This window comes from Sabethes cyaneus, chromosome 3, assembly GCF_943734655.1.
Source record: "Sabethes cyaneus chromosome 3, idSabCyanKW18_F2, whole genome shotgun sequence".
NCBI lineage: Eukaryota > Metazoa > Arthropoda > Insecta > Diptera > Culicidae > Sabethes > Sabethes cyaneus.
The window spans coordinates 46099772-46111799 of NC_071355.1; the positions used below are offsets into that span (position 1 = coordinate 46099772).

Sequence of the window (12028 nt, forward strand, 5' to 3'; positions counted from 1 at the left end):
CTGCGGGGCTAGTGCTACGATTCTATTGACTTTAACAACATCTCCTAGCTAAAATTCGAAAATACAACCATTGGTTTGTCAGTCAGGTGTCGTAACCGAGGCCATTTGAGAGAGATCTAAATATTACTGTAACAAATGCAAAGCAAAGCAATAGATTATTCGAAAATGCGTCTGAAGCTTTATACAAAAAAATAAGTTTTCGAATAAATTTTGACTTGGACGCTTGTATACTTCTGTTTCGTGTGAATATAATTGTATTCTGCGAAGTGCAACATTAACTTTGTTGTGATACTCTATCCCAGTGATCGCCGAATTGCGATCCGCGGGCTACATGCGAGCCCTCTAAGTAGTCATTATAAGTGATTTGTTTTGAGTAAACCAGAATGCTGAGGCTAAGATTTTTTCTCCACTTTTTTATATTTGAAGCTTTCACACTGTTTGTCTTGCATTTAACGAAGCCGTCGAATTACTAGCATCATTTGAAGAGTTTTCCTCTACCACCGGAAGCTTACGTGATTCCTCCGTTTTTCGTACTGTTAAAAGAGAACAATCAGTTTAAACAAAAAACTATTGAATATTTACGACTCAACTTACGGAAACCAAATAATATCTTCTCCAATCCAACGATCGGTGACTCGAACAGCAAACTCCACACAATGGCAAGTGTGACCGTCAAACCAAAATCTCCCCAGAACTTGTGCACCGCAATCATGTCCCCGAAGTGTATAGAATTTTTCAGACTTGCGGTCAGCAACGCTTGTAGTGGTAAATGCAGGAGGTACATACTGTAGGACAGCCGTCCAAGTGGCTGCCAAATCGTTAGACTGAGTAAAGTGTTCACCGGGCCTCCGTAACCATTAACGCAGGCAAACACGATCCACCCCAAGCAGCAGGCCCAAACCACTCGATTCGTGCCCTCGTAAATGGCATTCACGCTTAGTGGAAGATTCATATAAGTTTTCGGTTGCTGCAAAGGATAATCTCCGAATATGATAGCCAACATCATGCTCAGCGATAAAACCCATCCGAAGACCACGGTCACCGGAGCCATTGTAACTCGTCGATTCTTTGTTGTATGTAGCACATATCCGAGAATGACTCCGATCAGCCAGGCTCCCATCCGAGTATGCGTGGGATAGTATGTGAGAGTCATCCGATCAGGTCCTCCTGAACCTGCTGCTACAAAAGCCAACCGAATTTTTTCCACCAAAAAAATCGCCATTACGCTACCCATAGCCAGCAAAATCAAACCTGCAATCACCAGCAGTACTTTTCGGCCCCACCGCCAAAGAGGGTAAACTATCAGCGGTGATAGGAGGAACAGCTGCATATCCACCGAAAGATACCACGTATTGCCTAAACAAATTTTCTTCGGATTGACGTAATTCTGCAAATACAGTAGAGCGGACCACCAGTAAGTTTCACATGAACCACTCAGCAGATTTAACGTGCTATTCCAGAATGGTCCTGATCCGAGATATTTCATAAAACTAACGGTTAGCAAAATCAGTGCCGCGAAGGCAGGCGTCAAGCGAAGATATCGATGGAGATACATCAGCGGTAAGTTTAGCTTCCGATTTTTATCCAACTCCCGTAGAAGGCTGCAACAAACGAGCAAACCGCTAAGCAAAAAGAATGAATCCACCGAAACGGTTGAAGCCAGAACCAGCATGCTGTGGTAGGAGGTCACCCACTAAAACAAACAGAAAACTGTCAAACAGATAGGTAAGCAGGTGGTAAGCTAACTGTACAGATCATACGTCATAGATCGCTAACTTGTTATTCAGAGGGGACATCATTAACATCAAGTAATTATGACTGAATATGATCCAGGCCATCGAAATCACACGAATGCCATTGAGACAATCGATTACGTCAGATTTTTGACTGCCAGCGGCTGCAACCGGCCGACGGACCATCTGAAATAGCTTGATTCCGTTGCTGTACATTGAGAAGATTATCAACGTTCGGCACGGTTCTTGGCTGGCCATCACAACCGAGTACACTTCGTAGATGGTGCAGAACACAACTAGGCCCACTATTAGGCTGAAAATCGTTCTGAAAAAGTAAGGAAAATAAAACTATGAGTAAGAACGGGAAAGTAAAAATCTAAAAATACGAGAGATTGGCAAAAAGTGGTTAGTTGTTAAGTTCCCGATTGTGATCCACTAGCTTAAGCGAAGTTATATCTTCTCATCATATCTCTCCAGTAGAGACCGAAATCCTCATCCGGATAGGCATGAACCACTATCATCACAGCTACAGTACCATCATTAAGTGACACTAACCAGCTCGGCTAGCTGGTTCAGTGACAGTAACAATGACTTTCTTTAATCGATTTAGCATTCGTCTGTTTGTCTTTTGATAGCTTGTCGCAACCACGTGTGCTATGTTTAACTTTGATTATTAAAAGTAACCTCTATGGAATGGAGCTTCCATTCAGCTTATCAGCTTTGCAGCGTGACTGGACAAAGCTACTGTATATCTACCACTAAAGCAAGTGATTGCATTCTCTATTTGTGATTGTAAATAAATCTATCAATAGAGCAGCGATTTTCTTCCTACACCATTGTACCCAATGTTTTGACGTAGGACTATGTATTTGCCCTTTTTATTGCGTTATACTTTGTGAAATCAACCACGAAAATAAAACAATTGAACAATTCTAACAAAAATATTTAACCACCTTAGCTGTGCTGCAGGTTGAAAAATCCAAAGTTTTGCAAGTCGATAATATATTTACATTGTTTTACTCATTTTCGTGATTGAAAGCTACTATATAAGTTGAAGTTGTTCGCAAAATGTTGTGTACCTTACTGCCTTATACTGAGCTAACGGTCAAATAAACATGCACAAATATCCCTTCAGCCCTGTTTCCGTGTAAGACAACAGTTCCGAACCAATTCTTGCAGTACCTATATGAATACAATATTGTAAAAGGAAAGGATTATCGCTCACTTTTATACGACGTTTCACTTTCAGAACATTGAATTGGACTAAGTTAAATGTACAAATGATAACATCGCTTGTAGAAAAGAGGTGGTTTTTCCCTCTGGCGTACTTCCTTTCCCAAGCGCAGATATCAAATTGGTGTAGGTTTAATCGTAGTGAAGAAACTCGATCGATTGGTGCAAAAATATCGGGGAACGGAACCGCTATTAGCGTTCAAAACCTGACCAACTTTCGAGAAAGATTCTTTGGAATGACACCCTAGCTAGTCAAACCTTGCCGTAAGACGTAATTCTACGTCAAAATCCTTCTACGCATATGGTCAAATTTCAATCATTACAAATGGGGGGAGGGTCTTGGTAGTTACGCTTTTTTGTGTGTAAGCCATGGGTTTATACCGTCTTTAGACATTACCCTTCTTTATCGACAGACTTCGCAGCCGGCTGTTAGAGTACAGGAAAATTACGGGGCCAGTGCAACAATCCTACTGACACTAACTAGCAAGCACCGCCTAGCCGAGATTCGAACATACGACGACTGGCTTGTTAGACCAGCATCGTACCTCGAAGCTAGGCTGGGCGGTGTGTTTTTTGTGTGTGCGGATATTATCACTACGACCAGCATTTTGATCTATTCTGATCTTATCCAGGTGTTGTTCCGCACTTCGTTGTTATTGCAGTATCGTTATAGAGTTAACAAACTGCTTAAAGTGTCTAGATTTTTAGGGAAACTGCTTAAAGTGTCGGTGTGTTTTCATCCCTTTTCCTCTCTACACTTCTTACTACTTTTCAACCAATTTAGCTCCAGAGCCAGGATGTGCGGAGACTAGTTATAATTTGTCCTTGGACAAGAGACTTCATTCGCACCTCGAGCAAGTATCATTCACATGCCCCGGCTAAAGGCTTCATGTTCGGTAAAGCAGAGTTCAGTACAAAGTGAGGGTGTGTATTTGTGTATGTATGTGTTTCTTACTACTTATGCATTACAAATCTCGTTCCTAGAACCAGGAAGCGGAACAAGCTATAATTTGCCCTTGAACAAGTGGCTTCATTCTCACCTCAACCAAGTACCACTCTTATAACTTGCCCTGGCAAGAGGCTTTCATTGTTAGTAAATGCAGAATGCAGTAGGATGGTTGTGGAGGGGCCTGAGAATAAACCCATGCTAAAAGTCACTTAACATCGAATGGCCTGATTCTACTACCCAGCAAACACCAACTCGTATATCAATGTACGAAAATTATCGTTATTGACTTTTAATAAATTCAGGATCGTAAATATAGCCTAATGTAATACGCACTAGTTAATATTCTGTCTTATAAAGTTGAATTGTTAATGTACATTTTGTAGTACATATAAGGCCTCCAAATTAGTACACATATGCTAGATTTTTAGGGTATATATAGGGTAAAGAACTAGTTTTAAGCAGTCTAAGCGGGTCACTGATTGTTTTACCTTATTACAAGCGATGGGTTGACTAAGTGGGGGATATCAGCATACCAATCTTCTTGCTATCTTTAGTTCTTCAAGCTGTTACCATTGGAAGACACTATTGTTGAGCTAAACTTTTGATTTTTCGCTTTAAAAGTTGGAGCGGCGGAACTAATTTTGAACACACCGAACCCATTTTCACCCGCAAGGTGCTATTTTAAGCAATCCTGAAATCTGAATTTTTTTACGTCCCGTTAAAAAATCCCTCGAACTTTTCCCCCTATTCAGTAAGTTCGCGTTCCTATCCGCGACCTACTAATCGGCATCTGATGCGTAATCGGCATAGCGTATCGGCATAGATGCGTAAAATGCCATCTGTCTAAATTGGAGCAAGGTCCCGTTCCTATGAAATATACTAATCTCAGGCCTTCCCCCGAAAGCCCGCGCTGAGAATCGCGGCTAACATGCTGACAGACGAGCAACGTCATACGTAGTACCTTGAAAGTCGTAAGGACCTGCATAGTGTCGTCGTCCTGCCAGTAAAAACAAATGAGATTTAAACTTCTCGGTCGGTGGTTATCTACAATAGCAAGAGGCAAGAGAGCAAGAGCAAGAGGCACAATTTATGTCAAAAATCCAACCAGACGCGTCACTATCTCACTGTCGAGGCCCTTCGAGACGCGCCGAGGGTTGAGACAAGGTAACGGCTTATCCTGCAGGCTGTTCAACATCGCTCTAGCTAGACAACCAATTCCTGGGTTTTCCGGATGACTTTGACATTATAGCGGAGGCAACCTATGCCAGACTGAAAGCGGAGTCTAAAAATAAATGCGTCGAAGACCAGATGCATGAAAGGAAGAGGCTCAAAAGATACAAACGCATGCCTCCCCCGGACGGTAACTATTACCGGCGACGAGCTAGAAGTGGTATATGAGTTCGTGTATTTGGGATTGCTGGTGACCGCGGACTACAGAACCAACGGCGTATTCAAGCAGCAAATCGGGTTAATTTTATCTTTCGCAAAACGTTACGATTAAAAAGCATTTTCGCCGTTCGAAGCTGACAATGTACAAAACCTTCATTAGAACAGTAGTTTTTTATGGACTTGAAGCCGCCCAGCTAGCACCAACTCTTATATCAATGTACGAAAACTATCGTAAATATCTCCTAACAAACTCGAAATCGTAACTAAAGCTGGGTAAAGTGGGATCAAGTTGATTTTCTGTAGTATATAGTGATTATGACTGACATACATACGATTTTCAGCACAAAATCGTAGAGTAGTATGGAGCGACTCGCGCTTAATCGGATATTATCGTATATAAATACTTATATAGTTATAACGCTCAAAATTATTCGTAATCACGTATATCGTCTCCAAAATAGTACGGATATGCCAATTTTGCGCATGTATATCTGTACGTAATGCTGATTTTTACCTTTTTTATACACATGAAAATGCTAGCTGGGTGTGACGCTCACTGTGGACATTGCCGTGTTCATGCAAATGATATTCGGCGGAGTACAAACTAAAAGCGAACAGTGACGGAGAGAGTGCTTCGAGAGACTACCATCGTATATCTGGCGAAAGTCAGTTGGCTATGGTGGGCCGGACACGTCGCAAGGATACCGGACGACAGTGCGACGAAAACGGTTCTTGTCAACAACCCCAACGGCACTAGGAACAGGGGGCTCAACGTGCAAGATGGATCGACTAGGTCTACTGGAAAGCTAGCGACGAGTGACCCAAGATCGAGTTGAACGGAGACGACTGCTTGGAAGAGCGCAAGTCACCCCTCGATAAATATCGTAGAACCTATGTAGAACGTTAGAAACATTTGGTTCCATTTTCCTGGAGTTATTCCGGATCGCAGTGAAATTATTTTTCACGTCATGGGTAACAGAATAAATTAAATAACCACCTGCTTAACTGATAGCACGTCGGTTTTGGTAGATTTAATACCTCATTTAGTATTTAGGATTAGTATGCATTTATGGCATCGAATGCAGATAGTATAGCTTATACACATTAAATTGAAATTGAAATACATTTGAAGCAAATATAAATATAAATTTACACAAAAAATAGCAGCAATCATGGTTAAATAAACGGTTATATAACTAAATTAACAAAACATTATGACTAAATTTTAAGCAGAAACGTTATATGTTGTCGGATTTTGCCAGCTCTTTCAATCTACAACGAAAATCTGTGTAATACTAAAAAAAAGATCTGATTTCCGTAATAAATTGAAAACACAAGAGAAAACAAATGGAAACTGTAGTGAAAAACATTAAAATTAAGTAAACAAACGCGTTATGTGTTACATTTTGGTTTCTCTCTACAACCCTTTCTGTCCTTCCCACTACCTTTTTCCTCACCCGTTTTCTCTCTTCCTTCCTGTTCCTTTCTCTCTCTCTACCTCCCTCGGTCTTTCTAACTCTATCCCTTACTTCATTTCTCCCTATCTCGCTTTCTTCAACTCTCCCCCGTTTTCTCATTTTTTGTTTCTTCCTCTTTTTTCTCGTAGTCTCCCACAATTTTTGGCTTTCTTTTTCTCTCCTTTTCTTATTCTTTCCCTCTCTTTTTCTCTTCCTATCTCATCCTTTTCTCCTTTTTTTCTTTCACGTTTTCTTGCTCTCTTATCCACTCTCTTTCCAGCTTTCTCGCATTCTCCATATCTTTTCCTTCATTCTTCATTTGTTCTTTCTTTCTCTGATGCTCTCTCTCTCTAAATATATAAACCGACATGCCACCCTTTAAAACAGAATTTACTCTAGGGTAAGGAACGAGTTAAGCAGTATCACCTATTTTAATAAGGTGAAAATAAATGAGCCGAAAATGCACTTTTTTATTCATATTTTCAAAATCTTTTGATAGGAACATCTTCACGATTCACTTAACCATACATTTAATTCACACAAACACAACTTACTGGATTTCCGACAAAACATATGATGAATTAAAAATTGTTCTAAAACGTACATTTTTCACCTGCTGAAAGCAATCGCCACCTCGCTACTAACGAATCCATCACATTTTCAGCACTGATTACAACCACTCTAAAAGTCAATCACTCAATTGTCACATACCATATTATTCACTACCTATTTGACGTAGAACTACGTCTTTGTTTACTATTCTGGGCCAGCGTAGCACTTTGTGAAAACGAAAATAGAAGTGAAACGCCTGAATGAAAGATTTCAAATGGTAATAACTACTAAACTATAGGGCTTACGAGGAGCGGGGGCTCCTATACAAATGAAACACAAATTTCCTCAAAAGTCGAGAACTAATCAAGCAAAAGGAACCAAATTTGGGATTTGGGGGTTTCAGAAGGCAAAAAATTTTTCTATGGTGAATTGAGACTCCTCCCTTCTTTAGGAGGGGGGGGCTCCCATACAAATGAAATACAAATTTCTTCATAACTCTAGAACTAATCAAGCAAATGGAACCAAATTTGGCATGTGGGGTTTTTGGAGGCTTGAATTTATTTTATGATGGTTTGAGTTTGGTGGGAGGATAGTGACTCTCATAATAAAACAAAAAATTTTTGCGTTTGTGCTATATTTTCTGCTGTATAACAAGCGGTAAGCTGTGAAAGTAAACTAGTAAAACCTTCGTGGAGCAAGAGACAGTGAATCGGCACCGCTAACTTACGTGTCTGTTACCATTCATGTCAAAAGAGAAGAACATTCGAAAGGCACGTCATATTTGCTATGAGCGTGCTTTAGTTTTAATGTTATTTGTAACCAATGGCCCTTTTAAAGGCCACAAGCGAATTAAAGCAAGGTTATTAAAACATGTAAAGCTACTCATAATCATATTTATAGCAATAATCTGAGGGCTGGATATTCATTACTATTTCAACCTTTATTATGCACACAAGTGATTTAAAAAAAAATCTCTATGTCTCAATGGTTGCAGGAGTTGTACTTATGAACCCCCGTCCATGTATTTTCAAAGCCATCATTGCATTCAATGAAGAATTGAAACTGAATATTTCAGTCTTCTCTTTTACACATTCACCTAAACAATGGCACACACAGATTCTTATAAACATACATATGCCAGAAATGCAGGTTACATTAGTCTTTGATCTAATGATCTGATTTAGTCCTACGTCACCCTTTCGTACAACCCTTAGAGCTGCATACTTAGTAGTTTTTTTTATTATCTAAGGCTTTGTTACTAGCCGAAAGTTTTATTATTTCATAACAAACCTGAAAATAAATTCTGAATTGACGGAACCTGTTCAGCAGTAGCAGCAGCTGCAGCGTAACTCATGAATTTTCGTTTTGCCAAGACACTGTTTCGGTTCTGGAAATAAGAATTATAGATGTGAAATTAACTGAAACCTCCAATGGTGAAAACGTGGTTCAATACTTTCAAGAGAAATGTATGTTCATAATTAATTTTTCTTTATTAAATATAACAGAAAAGACAGCTTTTTCAATAATTTTCGAATATTTTCTCAGTGACTTAATGAAGCAACGATGTGTTTCAATGTTATTTGCTTTGACAACACTGTTCTGTAGTCGGACCGAGCGCACTGCTATGTTTGCCTATTTTTGTTCAGTTTCCCACCTGAACACTAGAGAATGGAAGAGACGACGAATACCGTTTGCCGAACGGTGCGATGAGTGTATGCCCCGATTTAGACAGATTGCATTTTACGCACCTACCGACCAAAAATATCTATTAACGCAGATGCCGATTAGTAGGTCGCGGATAGGAACGCGAACTTACTGAATAGGGGGAAAAGTTCGAGGGATTTTTTATGGGGGCGTATAAAAATTCAGATTTCAGGACTACTTAAAAAAGCACCTTGAGGGTGAAAATATGTTCGATCTGATCAAAATTAGTTCCATCGCTTCAACTTTTGAAGCGAAAACTCAAAAGTTTAGAACCGGAATGTTATGTTAAGCTCCGTTCAACTCGATCTTGGATTACTCGTCACCCATTTCTCAGGCGTCTCTAAAGTCGTAGTTTTTTTACTAAAAAATGTCGCATTAGACGTGGACTTAACATCTCGAACGTTGAATCCCTCTGTGCCGACGCCGGTGGGGTTGTTGTATAGAAACGTTTTCCTTGCAACGTGTCCGGTTCACTGTAGTTTACCGACAATCGACAAATGTACGTTGGCAGCTCCGCTACTCTTAGCTTTCAGCTTGTACTCCGCTAAATGTTGTCCGCAAAGGTGCGTAAGCCCTCCATGAGCACAGTCTATCGATCTAATTGGGGGTTTGTAAATTGTCAGGTTCGCAGGTTAATCGCAGCGTTTTGCGAAGGGTAAAGTACCCGGACGAACCAAACAGATTCGCACAGAGTCTCTAGGATACCTCTAGGTTGGAATCGTGTGAAGGAATTCTTCAGAGGGCTCGCACCAAATGCCTCGCTTATAGAACCAGGATTTTTACATGAGAATCCAAAAGTTGAATCCATGGGATTCCTAGGAATCGTCTGCTATATGAAATAAGAATGCTCTGGATTCTAAAAGCAGGAGTCCTGCAATATTAGTAAGGATAGATACGAGGTTCTACCTCGAATCCTCGTAGCCTCCGCTTTCAATTTAGCGCAGATGGCCTTTGTAGTGGCAAATTTGCTGGCTTTAATATCAAAGACACCTGCGTAGCAAAGAAGTTTGCTCCCTTTACTGGAAATCAAACCTCTTGTTTTGATATCTGCTCGTCGGATCACCTTAAGAGTGATGTTGAAAATTATGCAGGATAAACTGTCAGTAGCACAATCGTCGCGCCTCGAAAAGACTCTTCCAGCCGAGATTCAAACATTCAATGTACCTCAATGCGAACTGGGAGGCCAAAATTTTAACCTTTGTCTTTTATTATTTCAATTTGATTTTTAGTCAAATAAAGAACACTCCATTTCAACCAAAATAACTTTTAACTGAAAATAATTCCCCATTTCCTAAATAAACTTCTTCCTAAATAAACGGTTAGGCTATGTGAGATTTTTTCTTGTAAACCCCCCCAATCAATGACCTGCTTAGACTGCTTAAACCGGTTCTTTACCCTATATCTAATCCATTTCTTACGTCAAACTGATGTGCTGAAGGTAAAGCATTTAATAAAATACAAGTTTCAGTTTGTTTCACAAATATAAATAGTTTCCATAGCATGTTTTTGTAAATAATTTCCATAGCATTTTTTTAGAATATGCAGCCGAGCAACTTGATTTAAAATGAGATTTTTTTTTTAAACGATGGTTCTACAATTGATGAAGGGACGGTAAGGGAAAGTGATGAAGAAGGATTTTTTGGGAATGGAGGGGAAAGAGTGGAAAGGAAGGGGGGTAATAGGTAGCTACGCTTAACAAGTTGTCTTTGTGACACCTACCTTTTGTCCAATGCTGGAAGGTGCATGGGTCGAACCAAGCTATAATCTGAGATTATAACCGGATTTGAACCCACAACACCCGCCAGGACATGTGGCTCATTGGTACCCGTGTACCTATGAACCACAGAGGCGCTGGACTAAAATAAGAGAAATGGTAACCACTTCACATTTCTGCAATGTAACACAAACGCTTACAACTAAAAATGTAATCAATATGAAACACTCACATAGCCACTATTTCCGTTGCACCAATATCGGCCAAATGTGCGTCACACGTGAAGCGTGCGCCGGTGGAATTCAGCAACATTGAGAAGGTGTCGTTCAAAAAAGCATTTAATAACTCATCATCACAGCTGTCCGGAAAACATGTTCCGATCATCAGTGCTAGTTGCCTATAAAGGTGAAACAACTTGATCAATCATGCACGCACTTTAAATTTACTTCACTTACTGTGATGCACTGGGTAATCCTCTTACATTTAATTGTATCGTATTGTTAGCGGCTTGCCGCCGGCCTAAAGTCATTTTCAACGGAATAGAAAGCAGACAGTACCGGCCTCGAATTTGGCTAATTGTTTCCAGTCTCTCATCGTGGTGAGCAAACTTTCGGCACTCTTCGTAACTTCCAAGATCATAGAAATTCCCCTCCATTATGCCGGAAGGAAACTTACCCCATGCATCGAACACTTTAAAATAAGCAAAAATAAAAACCTTTCACTGTGTAAAAATCTGTTACATCATTAGTCAATGTTATCGCACTTACTCGGCAGAGCCCATAAACCAGTGCTAGAATTTCTCATACTGTCAACAACGGCCTGCAGTTGTAAATCACATTTCGTCAAGTTCCTTTCCGGCTGCTGTCTGAGCGCGGTTTCGAGCAACTCCGGAATCCGATTGTGATCAACCACTTCAAGCAAAGCACTTATCATATCCTCCCGACTTAGACCGAGAACCTCATCCGGATAAACAACACCCACCGTCACCACCATCACCATAATTAGTACCGTATTTAGCGACATTTTGTCAAACGACAAAATACTTGTTCTAACAACACCGTCGATTCTCAATCGAACACTAATCAGGCACTTGGCATCGATTGAAAGCTATATAGCCACTTCCGAGGACCGCGCGTCCACTCTCGTCGGTCAACCTGGCTGGCGGCTCCCTATGATCCACTCTCGTCGGTCAACCTGGCTGGCGGCTCCCTATGACACCGTGTCGTCGACGTTGATAAAAGGATCCCCCGCTGTTGTTTGTTGTTTGTCTTTTGATAGTTTGGCGCAACCACGTTTG

General features: G+C 40.5%; 1 protein-coding gene across 1 annotated transcript; it reads right to left on the bottom strand.

Moving 5' to 3' along the window:
- Positions 1-429: 429 nt before the first annotated feature.
- Positions 430-11754, bottom strand: LOC128739548 (nose resistant to fluoxetine protein 6-like). Its single transcript, XM_053835042.1, has 6 exons — positions 11509-11754; positions 11187-11446; positions 10964-11128; positions 1761-2058; positions 595-1693; positions 430-533 (listed from the first exon to the last, which is right to left on the bottom strand). The coding sequence occupies exons 1-6, from the start codon at positions 11752-11754 to the stop codon at positions 430-432; spliced, it is 2172 nt and encodes a 723-aa protein (XP_053691017.1).
- Between the last annotated feature and the right edge of the window lie 274 nt (positions 11755-12028).